The 17,431-nt window shown below is 41.8% G+C and overlaps 1 protein-coding gene across 7 annotated transcripts in view; it reads right to left on the reverse strand.

Moving 5' to 3' along the window:
* Nucleotides 1-17,431, reverse strand: part of TNIK (TRAF2 and NCK interacting kinase) — a 346,968-nt gene that overhangs the window by 43,503 nt on the left and 286,034 nt on the right. For 4 of the 7 annotated variants that reach the window (XM_045851219.1, XM_045851225.1, XM_045851223.1 and 1 more), the window contains 5 exons: nt 16,543-16,782; nt 13,771-13,877; nt 4,058-4,221; nt 2,750-2,847; nt 1,919-1,942 (listed from right to left, as the gene is read on the reverse strand). In XM_045851219.1, the coding sequence (XP_045707175.1) occupies nt 1,919-1,942; nt 2,750-2,847; nt 4,058-4,221; nt 13,771-13,877; nt 16,543-16,782 (633 nt within the window). The remainder of the gene's footprint in view (nt 1-1,918; nt 1,943-2,749; nt 2,848-4,057; nt 4,222-13,770; nt 13,878-16,542; nt 16,783-17,431) is intronic. The other 3 variants (XM_045851226.1, XM_045851224.1, XM_045851221.1) reach the window with 1 other exon arrangement.

The raw sequence follows: 17,431 nt of genomic DNA on the forward strand, positions 1-17,431 counted from the left end.
TTTGCGGCTGGATGGTCCCCTCTGGTTGTTCTCCTGTGCACTGTGGGATGTTGAGTAGCAGCTCTTACTCTACCCACAAGATGACAGTAGCACTTTTCCCACTTCTGTGTTGTGACAACCAAAACTGCCTCCAGACTTAGCCAAATGTTACCTAAGTGGAGGGAAGGAAAGGAATTGTCCCTGACTGAGAACCACTGAGTTAGGCAGAACCAGGTAATTCTGTATTGTTAGCAATTTGGATAGTGATACGCACGGAGGTGGGCAGGGGAGGGTGGAAGAATTTTTTTTTTAACCACACATGGCCTGAGAGATTTTGGTAAACAGCTCCCAGCCCTACCCAATTACTTATAATTACTTATATCTCTACTGTCCCCTCTCATCTCTGTCCAGTGTGGTAGAGTATACCAAAATGCAGCAATTTTTAAAATCTTAAAATTTCCTGGTTAACCAGATGAAATCTTTGAGAAACCTTTCCTTCATGACAGCCACCTCCATGCCAATTTCTGGACTCATGAGATTTCCCTCAAGTTGTACACATACACAACCATTTTACTGGGTTCTCTTTCTTCAAGTCTTTGAGAGGAAACTGATAAAAACTGTGATAATCCCTGACCTTCTCACTGATATGAGGGAAAGGAGCGAGGCTGTGGCACAGAGCGATTAGGTGAGTGCCCCTTTTCCACTCTCTAAGTGCCATCCACACAGTGTAGACATGCAGAGTCTCATTCTTTTATAGGCAAGTATCCCTTAACTGTGAAAATTACTTTCAAAACCACTCTGAGTTTTGAGGCAGTCAGAATGCTGAAAAAGTGAGGCTTTTGGGTAAAGATCAGAGGCATAGAAACATGCTTCCCCCACCTGCCAAAAGAGCTTATGCCTCTGGCCCAAACCTTAATATGAGGACGACGTCTTGGCTTTGCATAGCATTTCATACTTCAGAAATGCTCTCACACGCATGACCTTGAGTGACTCTAAACAATCCCGTGAGCGAGGCCACACAGGGGTTTTTATCCCCATTTCACAGATGAGAAAACTGTGGCCCAGACAGTTTGTAGACTGGCGCCAGCCCGTTAGTTATTGGGGGAGCCAGAATTTGAATGCAGCTTGTTGACCCCAGAGCCAGTGTTTGTTTTCATATTGTTTCACAAAAACAGTGCTCAGCAGAGCTGCAGCCTTAAAGCCACAATGGTAGTCTTCAGATTCCATGCAGTTAGGACTCTTTGCAAGACCTGTCTCTTAAAAACAAAAGACAAACAACAACAACAAAAAGACACTATGCTGTATTCATGCAGGTCTGACAAACAGCAGTAAGGCAATCATCCTTCTTAGCAAGCTCCTTAAGATCGACAAAGCCATATATTTTTCTAATGGAAAAATGTCTCCATGAATAAGGACATAAAGTCACTTAACTCGCCAGTATTCATTAACTAAAGTTGATGTTGTTGCTGATGCTGTAGTTAATGTCCCACAAAATTAATCTAACAATACCCAGTAACTCTTTGTTCACAAATCACGCACTATAAATCTGGAGTGCCCTAGAATGATGTCTCTTTTGTCAGTAAAACTACCACCCTTTAGCAAGTCTGGCAAGCACAGGTTAAAAAGCTCAGGTTTGCTACTGGAAGATACTAGAAGGAGAAACCCTGCCAATAACAAAGCACTAATGCTTATTTGTTGGCCAGACTGGCACATTAGAAAAGTGACTTTTTGATCTAGAGGAAGATCTCTGGAGCTTTATACTGATGTCTGAGGGTCTTAGAAGGACTTCTATTGAAGGGGGTCTCCTCCCAACAGATCACTCCAAATGAGTGAACTTCAAATCTGCGATCCAGTTGGCCACTTTTCTGAATGTCAGCGTCAGAAATCAGTTTTACATTTATATTTTGTAAAAGCATGACTGAAGAAAGGTAATACTAACCTCATCTATAGCTTTCTTATAGCTCTGATACAAGAAGAATCCAGTCCAGAAGAATCCACAGGAAAGAAAGAAGCCAGAAGAAAGGCAGCCAGTTAGATACAAAATGGGAATTGTTAGTACACAGCTAGCAAATGCAAAAGGGCAAAGAGAACCTCAACCCAGAACAGTGCAAACTCCCTTCATGATTACTCTCATTATACTCCTTTACTTTAAAGTGTAGTAAAAAGAGGTATCACATTTATTTCATAGAACAGATTCTCAAAAAATTTAAGTGGATAGTAACTTTTCCCAAAGCAATTTCTAACTTTCAGATTTCAGCCTCTGTGCTCTTCCTTCCTTCTTTAAGGCCACCTGGGTTCTCTCGAGCCACAGCGGTGCAGCTAGAACTCATGGTACCAGGCCCCTGCCAGGCCATGCTTATCAGGTTTCGGTGCTGAACATACAGTCCCAGAGGCATGAAAAGCAGCAGCAGAAAAATTATAACGTTAATTCATATGGAAAATCATATGGGGAAAGGGCAGAATTGACAAAAGAAACCTACAGAAAGTGCCCAAATCTCATTAACTGCTAATTTCAATATCTTTTTGCCAAAGTGACTGAGTAAAAATTATGGAATGATATGAGTTACTTGCTAATGATCACCAAGTCCCTAAAGGCAGATAAGTAATCCAAGATCAGTTCTTTCCTCATCAGGTATGACTTCGTTCTGGACGCTTTCTTCTTATTAATCTCAACAATTTTTATTTCATAGTCATGAGTGTACCCCTGACTACTTTATCCTGTGGGTTCTCTGGTAATTGAAAAGTTTAAATTGGAGGGAAAAGCACTCACAGCTGGTCGACTAGGTCGGGTTATGTCCCTGGATTCCTCTGGCTTCGCCTTGGAAGGCTCATGGGGAAGCACAGGTGATCCTTCCGACTTGCTGTTGGCTAGAGGGAAAAGCAGAGAGCCAAGAAAGATAATGGCCGTCAGAAAGTGCTGGCTCAAGTTCAGGAGTTCTGTGGTGAGTCATTCTTCAGGATTACTCAGCTGACCCATTCGCTTAGGTACATCCTCATGCAAATCCATGAAAAAAAAACACAAAACAGTAAATGTTTAGGTGAACTAAATCAAACACACACATTTAGGCTTATAACCTGGGAGTCACAAAATTAAGCAAACTTATATTTGAATCAAGGCAACAAAGTGTCCACAGCCGTGGGCTGTGCCGCTGATGCTAGAAGAATACATACACAGCCAGCCACAGGCCGGCCCATATCCTGGGTCAGAAACAAGGCATCACATGTCGAACGTCAACCTTTTCAAAATGGACAGGCAGTGACTTTTATTTATTTAAAATCGTAGAAAGATTTAGAAGGTCAATTATGAATATGTCTAGTGAAAAAGTTAAGAAAAGTGTGTTAATACTTATCAAATTACACTTTAAAAAGTCTTGGTCTTCCTTACTTGGTAGGCAAAATTACCTTTCGAAGAAGGTTATTCAGAAAGAGTAAGTTTAGATTAGCTAGAAATAATGTGTTGTCATGTATAATTAGCTGGACATATTAATGTTTTTCACAAGCACCCTCATTAATAAAAACTGAACAATGATGAATGACTTGAATTAAATAGTTAGAGGTTACTTTTTACCTCTCTAATAAGAATAACCAGAAGAGTTAAATATACTTTTTAAGTCAAAATTTTATTTCTTCTCAAGTATATATGTATTCTACATTGGTTTTTATTGGATTTTGCTTTGAAAAATAACTGGTACTATGAACTATGTTCAGAATGCAACAAAGGGGAAAATGGGAATAGGATACTTGGGGGCACAGCAATCTCTCATCATGGAAGTAGAAATTTGGTGACTGATAAGTGACTATATTTTCAAATAGGACCAATATTCTGTGATCTCCCTGGAAAACATTGGCATTTCCGATAAGAAAGAATTTAGTCCACACCAGATGCCACATAAGTGGAAATGGTGGCCCACTCCCCCAAGGATGTTGAGGCTGAGAGCAGCTAAGTGTCTCTTCAGAATCACACAGTTGTGGCCCCGCCGGGAGCAGATGTCAAAGAAGTCAGGGAGTAGCCTGATTCCCTGCCCTTGCCTCTCCTTGCCTGGCCATGTTGTCAGGGAAAGGTAAGGGGAAGCTTTACCTCGCACTCTGGTCCGTTCGCTGGACCCTGCTTGTGATCCAGGCTGAGAGCCACCTTGGGAGCTGGGCTGGGAGCTGGGGGTGCTGGAGCTGGAGGAGCTGCCACTGCTGGTCCTCTGCAAGGGGCTCTCCAAGACGGGCTCAGTTCTCCGGAGGTCAGGGTTGCTGCAAGAATGGCAGAGCACAATGACTACACTCTCAAGACCTTGCTCTTGGTAGACATACGCATAGTCCAGTCAGTCCCATCTCAGTGCAAAGGGATAAACAGAATGCTTATTGACTTTGAACTAAATTGGTCAATGGAAATGATAGTCATGCCACCCTCTGTGGAGCTCCTGGCCAGATCACTATCTGGAGGGCATCAACTCTTGACTCAGCTCTTGGGTCATCACACTTCAAGTATTGATATTGGATCTGAAATGGTGAATCTTCAAAGGAGGCTTTCCTTTAAACCATTTATCCTGTGCTCATTGTAAAAAACTTGAAAAATATTCAAAGATAAAAATAAGGAAGCAACACATGCAATCTCTAAACTAAGAGATATTCAACTATATTTTAATATTTGGTATATCATCTTCCAGTCTTTTTTCTTTTGTGTATATGGAAGCATACTGTATATTCAGTTTCACAGCTTGCTTCCCCCCAACACTGCATTGTGAGTAGTTTCTTATGCTTCTAAAAACCATATGAGATATCATTTCACATCCATCAGAATGGTTATCATCAATAAATCAATAAACAACAAGTGTTGGAGAGGATGTGGAGAGCGGGAAAAACTTTTGCGCTGTTGGTGGGAATGCAGATTGGTGCAGCCACTGTGGAAAGAAGTAAGGAGATACCTCAAAAAATTAAAAATGGATCTTCCTTTTGACCTAGAATTCCTTGTAAGAATATATCAGAAGGAGCCCAAAACACTAATTCAAAAGGACATAAGCAACCCTTTGTTCATTACAATCACCAAGATATGGAAGCAGCCCCAGTGTCCATCAATAGATGAGTGGATAAAACAACTATGGGACATTTATACAATGGAATACTACTCAGCATAAAAAAGAAGAAATTTTTTACCCTTTGTGACAGTGTGGATGGACATGGAGAACCTCATGCTAAGTGATGTAAGCCAGTGAGAGAAAGACAAATACCATATGATTTCACTCATACATGGAATCTAATGAACAGACTGAACTAACAAGCAAAACAGAGGCAGACTCATAGATAGAGAGCAGGGTGACAGCTAAGGAGAGGGGAGGTTAGGGGGAGGGATTGAGCAAACAGAAAAAAGGGCTCATGGGCATGGGCAACGGTGTGGTGATTGCTGGGGGAGGAGGGGTGTGTCAATGTGCACAGGTATTACCTGTCTTCACTGCAGTGTATGTGATGGTCCATCTCACTGAATTCTTACCACATGCTTTATTATCAGCAATTTGGTAATTTTTAAGAAATTTTGTATCCTGTTGTTTTAATGCATTTTAAAATGTTACTACTGAGATACACGGTAATGGGAAAAAATACAATAAAAAAATGGCTGCATAGTAGTCCAGTAAACAGATGACTTTGTTTAACCATTCCTCTATTGTTAGACACCAGCATGCTTCCAAGATATCACTGTGACACAGAACACTAGAACAGCTCTCTACAGCTATGTGCGTAAAAATATCCAATCACGTCTCTCTCCCCTGGAATTGCAACTCTTCCCGTGAAAGGGCATGAACTGGAGGTATGTGTGTGCACGTCTGTATGTCAATGTGCACAGGTATTACCCGTCTTCACTGCAGTGTATGTGATGGTCCATCTCACTGAATTCTCACCACATGCTTTATTATCAGCAGTTTGGTAATTTTTAAGAAATTTCGTATCCTGTTGTTTTAATGCAGTTTAAAATGTTACTACTGAGATACATTAATTTTTACTCACATTTATTTGCCATTTATAATTTCTCTTCAGTGAATTGACTAATCAATTCCTTTGCTTGTATAGCTAGTGGTGTATCTGCATTTTTCAATTTCTTGGAGGGAGCCTTTATATACTTTGGCTATTATCAAAGGGAGGTGTGTTTTCAAATAATGATTATTAAGTACTAACTCAAGGGCAAATTAGCTTCTTGGTAGACTACTAGCCCTATTTTTTAATAAAACCTTTTGGTATTATTTGTCTTCATATCGTTCCTGCTTCCCAAATTGTAGTATTTATTCACTCACTCTGTCAGTTTTCACCACGCACTGGGCCAGGCATTTGAGATACGATAGTGAACAAGACACAGCCATGCCCTCTGCCAGCTTAGCTGGACACACACAGACACCTGCATGCACGTGTTGCCTGGAATGAGCACAGGGCAATATAGGAGCGCAGAGCACCTCCTGGGCCGCCTTCAGGGACTGTGGAAGCTTTACCAGAATAGGGGACATGTAAGCGGTGGTGGTGGGAGGCAACTGCTGAGGTTTTTAGGACTTCATTATAAAAATAAGCAACATTCTCAAGGTTTCTACAAAGCTCTTCATTTGTACTTTATAACTCACAGACCTTTTCATTTTTGTCTTAACATAATGCTGGCCCAGATAATACAGTGACCCGTGACTCAAAGCTCAAATCTACTGTCATCCCACTGCTGAAAGGAATCATGTCCTTTCATGTCACATCAACCCCTTTCATGTTCCCAATGTCCTCAGTCCCGCAAACAACACTTCCATCTCTGCTAACAGTGCAGGTTTGAATGCCATGAGGCATCATGCTAAAATGTAATTTTATGCTTCCATTTTCCTCTGTGTATTTCAAGAGTTTATTGAGTGCATACCGGCAACTCTGTCCTGTGCTGCATGTCAGATGTTTCACACGTAAATATGAAAATAATAGGGCACGCTTGCAGATTAGTCTGCCCCAAACCTCTCTGACACACTTGCAGATTAGTCTGCCCCAAACCTCTCTGACACACTTGCAGATTAGTCTGCCCAAAACCTCTCTGACACACTTGCAGAATAGTCTGCCTACCTCTCTGACACGCTTGCAGATTAGTCTTCCAAAAACCTCTTACACACTTGCAGATTAATCTACCAAAAACCTCTCTGACACACTTGTAGATTAGTCTGCCCCAAACCTCTCTGACACACTTGCAGATTAGTCTGCCCAAAACCTCTCTGACACACTTGCAGAATAGTCTGCCTACCTCTCTGACACGCTTGCAGATTAGTCTGCCCAAAACCTCTCTGACACACTTGCAGAATAGTCTGCCTACCTCTCTGACACGCTTGCAGATTAGTCTGCCCCAAACCTCTCTGACACACTTGCCGATTAGTCTACCAAAACCCGGACATGAAATGGCATCCTCATAGCAGCAACTAAACCAAATAATATCTTTCTGAAAACATAAGAAACTTGCTTTGTGGTAACATATCTGCTAAAGAAATTTGATTGTTATTAAAAATTCTTAAATTTGGGGTTATTGGAAAACATGGCTGGAGGCCCTGGGAAACACTATATGTAAAAATAAGTGTCTTCATAATTTATTAATTTTGATCACATAAATGTAAAATTGATAACAAATTTATCTGTTAAGTTATTATAGTAAAGAGGTTGCTGAGCTGACATAACAGCAAAATTGACTACAGATGTGATCCAGGGCAAACTTTATGAAAACTTACAAATTCTTAATGTTTTTATGGCTCTACTTTATATAGTAACTATTTTTGTAAAAACTGTTAGAATCTAATTGACTAAATTAGGTTTAGATCCATACTGGAAAGGCCCTTGATTTGGAAAATATCTAAAATGCAAAAAGCATAATATTTCTGAAATATCCTACATTTCAATTTTTTCATTTTTCATAGAGAGACAATTCTATGTTCTTTAATTTCCAAATAATAAATTCTTCCCATTGTCTTCTTTTATTAAAGAGCAGTGATCAGGAAGTATTTATGTATTGTTAATAAAGTACAAAATAGTTTCTTCTAAAAATTATATTGCTAACCAGCTGCACTGCAGATTAAAGGGATGGGCACAATGAGGCTTCTAGGTAGTTCCTCTCATTCTGTGCAATGGTGATGCAGTGTTCTTCACATGAAAAAGCAATCTATTGAGAGAAGTGTGGCTGTAAGTTCTGAGATTTTCCCCTGGGGGCTGTGGTATGGGAAGAGGATCCAGCCACCAGCTCTCATGGAGCACTCCTTTGATCATTTACCCAAAACCTGTTTACTGAGCACCTACTTAATGAGTGGGACTCATTGGACCACTATGAGGGGTGGAGAGGAGCAGAGGTCACAGGGCAGATAGTCAAGTTGTAACACAGTCCTAGAGATGAGTACGTGCTGTGGAAATAATAGAACAAGGCAAAACTCTGTATGCTGTGTGTGAAAGTCTTTCAATATTGTTGGAGCTTGGGAACAATGTATGCAGTTTAGAGCATGCAAGGTGGTATCAGGAAGGAGACAGGACTTGACTGGGCCTTGGAGAGGTGAGCAGGAAGGCTGGGGGAATAGCCTGAGCAAAGACCCAGGGGCTGGGGTTTTCCTTGGGCTTATTGGTGTAGAGGGGACACCAGTCTGATGAAATACCCCAGGACAGCGGGTCATCAGAAAACATGGGTAGTGGATGAAGCAATGGCCTATGAAGCCAGGCAGAGAACATGGGTCCCCCAGGGTGGGGTTATAGATGACTGGCCAGGAGAGAGGCAGGCTGACCAGGTAGGATGGTGCTGTCATGTCTGATGATAAGGCCTGAGCCAGGGTTGTCCCAGCATAAAGAAGGCCATAGATATTAGCAGGACCAGCTGGGATGAGCATGTGTCTCTGAAAGGACTCAGAGCAGTTCTCTCCGTGAGGCCTAATTGGTCCCCATGGGCAATAAGTCCCGGACCTGGGCCTCATTAGCACAAGCCCTCTCCACTGGAGCCGGCCCGCTACGGAGCTCATCTTAACAGTGTTGCTATTTTTGCTGCTGAAGACTGAAAGAAGTATTTCCTTTCTAAGTAACCAAACGCAGAAATAGGGAAAAAACTGCAAAACGACTTTTCTATCTTATTTTTTTGTAAAGTATGAGTATTTTGGGAAAAAAAAAGCCATACTGTTTATAGCTTTCTCTTCCTTACTATGTAGTACTGGATGGTCTGGCCTTAGAGGTGGTCAGTTTCAGAAGAATTCCATGAAATAGCAGATTTCCCTTGTCCACTGAGGAACTGAGCCTACTCAGATCCAAGTGTGTAAAAACTTGAAAACATTCACACAGCTTGCTTGAAATGCTGACTTTTACTTCAGACACTTGCCATCCCACAGACAGTGTGCTGCTTTGTCTATAAAATATGTGGGAAAATGAAAAAAATGTGGCAATTGTTCCATTTACTTGACTCATATAAAAAGTCAAAACATAAATTTGGGATTACAGAGTGGGCCAAGTCTGTAATTAACTGGCGGACTGCCAAAATTCACTTTGCTTTGTTCTTGGATGACGCAGCCAATGAGGATAAAGGAGTTGTAAGAAGGCAGGCGTGGGGTAGGACAGAGAATTATTTTTTGAAATTAAGCATTTAGTTAGTGGTTTCTGACTGGGAGTTTCAGGCTTAATTTAAATCTTTTCATATTCAGAATGTACTTGTTTAATCAAATTTGAATTTTCTGTAAGAGAACACATGAGTCAAGGTTAAATATTAAAATGCCTGGAACTTTTTAAAATAGCATTTTAAAAAATGAGCAAATCAAACCCTGATTTAGATTTAACTCATCACCTTGACAACATAGGGTGTTTGGGAGTCCATAGGGCCGATGAGAACTGCCCCTTGAACTTGCAGCCTGAGCAAGGCCCAGCTGCATGCACTCAAGACGGAAAGGCAGGGGGTCATGGCAGCAGTGTTTTTGCCCAGACTTTAGCCATCTAGGAAGGGAAGAGATAAAGTACTTGAGGACTCTAGTTCCAGCGAGTTCAGGGAAATGTTGGGGGTATAAACAGGCCCCACGGGACAACAACCTTTAAAAGGCAGTGAATGAATATTGCAAGATGAGGATCAATAACCATAAGGTTCAGATGAGCTGTTAACAGAATCACAAGATTACATAGTGAGCAAGGTGGAGGCAAAATGGTGCTGTGTCGGTCACCAGACCAGGACCCCCTTTCTCTTGGGAAAACGAGGCAGCAGTGACAGCTGCATTCACTGCTGACGGGCTAGCCCGGCATGCTGCTCAAGAGTGAGGACTCTGGTGCAAAACTACCAGGTTTCAAACGCTGGCTCTATCACCAATTTTGCCACCTTGGGTAATTTACTTGTGTTCGTCTCTGTTTCTGCATCTATAAAATGGAGTTGACTCGAGTCTGCACTTCAGAGTGGCCATGTGGTTTAAATTAGCTAACATCTGCCATGCTCACTGACACTGAACAGGACTCTGCATGTATCGATGTTCCAGAGTGTTTCATGAGTAAAGGCATAAATATTAAGTCGCCCCAAACCAAGCCGAAGGCAGGGATCCTCAGGGGTGGCCCTGTGACATTTCCTTGACCAACTGATGCCAGCACAGCTGTACCTCCTCCATACTGTATCTACTTAAAAACCTGTTTTCTACAGGGCTCTGTTTAATTCAGCGTGGCCTGTGCAGACAGTGGAAGGGTGACAGACATCACAGGCAGATTTTTTTCCTTTTCTAGGAGAAGGAAGGCTACTGAAAACAGTAAAATTTTGATTTTTCTTCATGTTACAGGCACATGCTTGTATATGCCCATTTTAACCCGAGAGTCTTCGATTTAGGACACTGAGTAGTTTACTGATTAAACATTGTTTACAAAATTATCAAAAAATGTCACTCCTTCTGCAGTTGCTGTCTAAGGTCTTGCACCTCGCAGCTGGAGGTCATTTGTACTGGATTTAGGAAGTGAAAACTGAACTTAACTACTAGGCTCTGCCTCTTTTTCTTCACTGGTCTAACACAAAAGTGCTTTATTTCTCCATCATGTTACAATATACACAGATAGAACTGCTCTCCTTTTGGCTCTTCTCCAAGTGGTGATTTGGAGAGTCGAGAAATAGAATCTGGCCCCTAGTAAGACCTGCAGCTTCAAAGAGCAGCAGGTATATTCTATCCTCTGACCCATGGGCCCCAGAGTCGGGCAGCCTGGGTTGAGTCACTGGGTTGGTTTCAAGGTAACATATTGCCTTATGCATAGTGGGTTTTCGATACACATTGGCTGAGTTAAGCAAATGAAATAAAAATGATAACAAAACATCCCGGACCTGTCCCTTATTATATGTGTAATCTTTCCTGGGATCCACTCTAAACATGTTAGTTTTCTAGCTTCCCTTGAGAGTCATTTCAAGGAAAAGCCTGGGAGGACAAAAAGGGATATTGACCGAGTGCAAAAAGGGTAGCTTAGAAGCATAAAGGATGAATTATTTAAAAGCTGCCCTTTTTTATGGCTTTACGGTTGGGCAGCTGTCTGACAAATAGTACAAAAAGCACTCTGAAGAGCTCATTCAGACCATCATAATGTAGAAGGGTCTCTGTATTACAGTAATGGCCCCAATGACCACACCTCCTGGGGTCCATGCCCTTTATATATCGACCTGGGGCTTGACCACATGACCTGTTGCAGGCCAATAGGACATCAGCAGACATGATGGAAGCAGAGTCTCCAAAGACACTTGTGCGGTGGGGCCTTCCTTCTTGGACTGAGATGGGAAAACAGTAAAGAGGCCCGGGATGGAAGACCATGTGCAGGTGCAGCTGACCCAGCAGCTCGGTGCAGCTGCACGAGTGAGCTCAAGTGAGACCAACAGAACTGCTTAGCCAACCCATGAAGTCAGGAGAAATAATGAATTGTTATTATTTCAGGCCACTCAGTGTTAGGGTGCTTTGTTATGCAGCAAAGATGAATTAAAGCTATTTCTATCACAATAAACCCAAACCCTAAGCTTTTAAAAATGCAATCCAATCCAAAGTTGCAGCGTCTGATTCAGATCTTAAATGTTGATAGCTTGGAGACATGTGGTAGCTAGAAACAGGTGTGTTAGTAGGATTGTCCTTGTGGCAGAGATGGGGATTCTCCATCCTCCCTGGCCTCCGTAATACCTCTGACTTTCAGTGCAGGTAAGTCATTACTAACTCTAAGCTCACTCTGTTCCCACCTCCTCTGTAAGCAGAAAAATGGTAGCTATCTCACAAAGTCTGCCTTCTTTGTGCAAAGTACAATATTTAAGTGGTTTTGAGGGAAACACGCACGTTTAGCAAGCCACTGACTAACACACATCAACTATCTTAGGCCCTGACATCATTAAAATAACACTTCAAGGGGAACAAAGAGCTGCTTTTAATCTGACTACATAATAATAGTTCTCTGTCTTTTTGGTTGATAGAAAGAAAAGATGAAAAGTTGAGTTGAAATGATGCTTGATCTACAGCAACTAAGATTCTAAGCAATCGATTCAGGGAACAGAGCCTCAGGGCAGAGTTCAAAGGAGAAGAAGCAGCGGTAATTGGGGCTTCCAGCTGCTGAAGAGGGCAACCGTCAAGTTCAAGCTGGCTCTCCGGTCACAGGACAGCTCAGTCTTCCTCAGCGCCGCTTACACCAACGCCAGCTCACCGTGAGTCGCTGGACAAGAATGGCCCATTCAGAGCTTCCTGCGATTGGCAACTCCACTGGGAATGGGTTAGCTTCTTTGCCCTACAGGGATTCACATTCTCTTTACGGTTTCATCTTATTTATGGACTGACCCCTTCTTAGAGCTTTTCATGTGAAAAAGCAAAATTAGAGCTTTATGATCAAAAGCATTCCATGTTTTAAAGATATGTACAAATAATCATCTAGTCTCTCTCAGTAGCAAGGGACAATCCTCTCTTATTATGAACACAATGAAGAAGAATAAAACAGGCTGTCCAAGCTCATCCTATTTACAGTCTCAGCAGAGCCATTTGCTATTTCAGTGGGTTCTAAAAAGGGGTGTATTTGTCACGAAAAATCTGAGGGACTCTGAGGAACTAGAGCAGCCAACAGCATCTGTTACCACATGAAATCTGCTCAGATACTGTAAAGATGTTGTTTACTTTCCAGCTTCCCTTGAGACCTCTACACCAACCAGGAGGCAGATGCACCTTCTGGACTGCAGGATCACACATCACGACGGAAAAGTCTCGGAGAGCACGGACTACCAGTGGAAGCATACCTGTACTTCCTCGACCCTCCATAATGCCAAAGAGGGGGTTGCTTCGAGAGAGCTAATCCTACTGTAATTGGCTACGTTTAGGGAAGCTCTGCAGCTGGTCGCTACAGCATTTCTTTGACAATTACTTTCCTATGTCTCAGGGGTTCCCAGGACACACTTCTTGATCTGGTGTTAAAAATCACCTCAAACCAGGCTGTTTTATTCTCTTGACTCCATAAAATGGTCTCTGAAGTGATGGTTTGGGATACTACAAGCAGATTTGCCATTTTACTCTCTAATTTTTAAAACTGTCCGGGAAAGCACCCCTGACTGGCTTCTGGATTGCCTCTTTCATTCATTTATTCATTGATGCACTCACTCACTCATTCATTCGTTCATAAGTCCCCACTGTACACTGATTTCTGTGAAAGGCTACTGAAAAAAATAAAAGGCCTGTGCTCTGGCCTGGCAAGGTTTTCAGTCCAGGTGGCCAGTCAATATGCCTCTGAAGCAAAAAAAAAGAACACGGGCATTTTCTAGGAAAGCAGTAACGACCATGGTGGGTGGGGGCTTGTTCCTTGGCCTTAACCATCTCACCCCTTTACCTTGCTCTGATGGGCTGCGATCCCAGCCTGGGTCCCAGCGCACTGCCGTTTCCAGGAGAGTTCTTTCTGGCTAACGCGGGGGATATAGAAGTTGTTCTTTGAGGCACCTGAAAGAAAAGCAGAAATCAGAAATATTTTCTATAAAATAGCTTCCGTGAACCAACTACTGCCCGAAAAGCAGCCCACTTCTTCCGGGAGATTTGCCAAGAGTTACAGCAATTCTCAGAAACAGGGAAGAAATATCTTTAATTTCTCAAGACTAATTTAACTCCCTAAATAAAATCAAACAAAAGCCATCGAGGCATATTCAACAACCATGAAGGAGTAGGGTCTGGAATTTTCAAAACAAATTTAAGAACAGACCAAGATCATTTATTTTCATTCAGTGAGTTCCTTCTTTTGTGTAAGAGTGGTGGATACCAGACATTTTTTAGGGTACCATAAACTCACCTGATCACTGGAAATTATATCAGATGACAGACTTAAATCGAGTTTCATTTTTTAGCTCACATCACAACCGACAGACAGATAAGGGAATTATGAGATCCGGTGAGATACTAGGCTATCAGGCTAGAACTTGGGCGATAGCCCATGTCAGTGAGCTCAGAGAAACCATGGCAATAGGTCTGCATGTTTCCACTTCCTCATCAATGTGCAATGATTAATGCAAAACAACCTCCAAGACACTGTGCTTTGAAAGGTCAATCTGCAAACATGATACAAAACAAGCTTAATACCAAAATACGAGCAGCGTCCTCAGAAAGACTGAGTACCAATTGGACTGTGAGGTACTCTAGGAAAATGTATGTCTCATTAGTTAATCTGGCAAGGGCCTAAGTCAGAATTCAAGTATGCCTTCTCTTATGGAACATTTTTTAGTGAAATCAAATATGGTAAGTTTATTAAAGGAGTCCAACATGAGGGAAGAGTAGGAGGAGAATTTTCTTTATGAAAGTGACCAGGAAATGAGGACACAGATACTCCTGCCAGAGCTGAGTGGGCTAAACACTCACCAGGTGCTTCGGATTTTCTTCCTGTTTTTGGAGGAGGGCGGGTCTCTTTCAAAGTGTTTTTGCATTTTGTGCTAGATATTTTTAAAACATGCTTTGTTTTAATATTATCAATATAGTAAATGATATTAACATTAATATGAATTTTGTTAGTTATTAGAAGGTATTTTAAGATAAAGACTTAGAAAGATGTGAAGTAAAATGGTTAAATCAGTACTTGTACCTGATCAAATTAAATATTACTACTACTATTTTGCCATTATCATTTTATAAACGTAAGTAGCTGTGGGGAAGAAAGAGTCTAATGAATTATTAAAACCTGAAATCTTTGTATTGATCTAGCTGGTCCAGAGTTACAAATGTGTGTCTGCATGTTTTTAGAGAGTGGACCGACCACCTCCACTCCCGGTTTCCGCAGCTCACGTGCCTGTTTGCACCTCTGCCCATCCCGTTTTCCACATTAAAGTCTGCTCCCGACATAACCTTTTCTGACGGCATCTCTGCTTCCAAAGAGGAGAACATGGGCAAAAAACTATCAGCTCCTTTCATTTTCAAAATCATGGAAATCCTATTATAATATCCTTTTGAGAGGAAGATGAGGAACAATATTTGAAATCAGGTGGTATTATCTATTTTTATCACTTTTTTTTTTCTTTTCTGGAATCAACAATGGCGCTGATCACTGGAAATTGGAATATCCCATGGGTCGTTGCTCTTATGCTGAGTTCAGGAAAAAGGGCAATCCTGAATCGGGAAGAATCCGATGTAAAAAATTTCTCCACTATTTTGAAATACTTCCACAGTGTCTGCAGTGAGATGCATGGGCACATTTCAGGACAGTTTCTGGAATGAGTGCCAAATTTTGTAGGCAAAAGCAAAACAAAAGAAACCAAAACTCAGGACTGTTCTGTCCAATGGGGGATAACTGGTCATTTTACCCTACAGTTTTATCCTTGGAAATGAATTAAAGTTGGAATTAAATTATGACTTGGCTTAGAAAAAGCTTTCCTTAAATGGGGCTAATTAAAATAATCTGGGAGTTGCCCTAGCTGGTGTGGCTCAGTGGATTGAACGCTGGCCTGTGAACTGAAAGTCAGCGGGTTTGATTCCCAGCCAGGGCACATGCCTGGGTGTGGGCCAGGTCCTCAGCTGGGAGCATGTGAGAGGCAACTGACCGATAGACTGTTGTCCCTTCCCCTCTCTTTCTCCCTCCCTTCCCCTCTCTCTAAAAGTAAGTAAATAAAATCTTTTAAAAAATATTCTGGGAGCAATACTATTTTCTGACCACCTGAAATCTGGTTTCACTTTGTATTGCCAAAGATAGGAATCAATAAATTTTCTACTTTTTATATGGAAGTTTTTAATCTTCCAGATAAATGTGTCTAGATGTGTAATAGATTCAGTTAGCAATAAAAATATTCATTATTCTTTTCCTTAATATGGATAGTGAAAAAAGTAGTTTGGAATATTTAAGATTGAGAGTCCTAATTCTGGATACAGGCTGGCTATATGTTTCCAAGTCATCCGATCAACCCGAGCCTCTGTTTCTTCCGCCGACACTGAGGTCAGAAATGACAAATGATTACCCAAGTCAGAGCGTGGGAATCAGGAGGGACCAAAACAGACATGACAAGGGGCAGAGCTTTGGCACGATGTCCCTTATTATGAAAGGTCTGTAACAGGGATAATAATAATAATGATCATGATCAACAACGATGACGATGTGATGATGCTGACAATGAGAACACCCCAGCAAGGTTACCTTTGGTGGAATGTCTTCTTCCTGTCGTAACCAAGAGCTTCTGTCAAACTTCTCAATGCGAGTGGGGAGAGGAGGGTTTTCCGAGGTGGGATCCGAGTTCTGGCGCGGCATCTCAACGCGGTGAGAGGTCACGTTCAGAGCCTCCTGAAACCCGGACAGGCCCTTGGTGGGCTGCTCGTGTACTGACTGGGAGGCGGTCAGGGCAGGTCCCTGGGATTTTACAGCTACCAGATGTGGGATCTGAGCATCAAACCAACATCAGAGCAGATTATTAGAAGAAAAATCAGACAAGCTAGTACCTCACTCAGTGGAAGAGAAAATAAACTTTTAGGGCACTGGAATTGGATACATGAAGCCCATCACAGATGTCTACAGCATACCTTCAACAGCACTTCAAAATGTTTCATTTAGAGCTATGTGTAGGGCTGAATCAGGGTTTAGGGCCAAAAGTTAAATAATTTACTTGCTAAGAAGTCAGTGAAATAAGTGTGATAATAGTAATATTAACAACTTTTAGTGAGCATTTATTGACAAGCAATACATTTATAAATACTTCTCTTCTAATTAGAAATGTCATTCTTTAAAATCTTTGACCTTGACTTAAGAGTGCTATTGCACTGTAAAACAAGAACTGCTGTGGATATCTTACTTCTTACGAACTCAGTAAATCCACCATGAGGTCGACACAATTATTTCCGCATTTTACACGTGAGATTGTAAGGTGCAGGGAGGTTAGGCAACACCCTACATCTCACAGCTAACACGAGCCCAAACCTGGACCGGAACCCACACATGCCCCCAGGGTACACCTAACTGCTCAGCTATCCTGCTTTGTGATCAACTGGCTCTTACCATTTGTGATATTATATGTCTCCTAACTCTAGGGCAT

The sequence above is a fragment of the Phyllostomus hastatus genome, unplaced genomic scaffold, assembly GCF_019186645.2.
Source record: "Phyllostomus hastatus isolate PE091 unplaced genomic scaffold, TTU_PhHast_1.1 phas_contig_86, whole genome shotgun sequence".
Classification (NCBI taxonomy): Eukaryota; Metazoa; Chordata; class Mammalia; order Chiroptera; family Phyllostomidae; genus Phyllostomus; species Phyllostomus hastatus.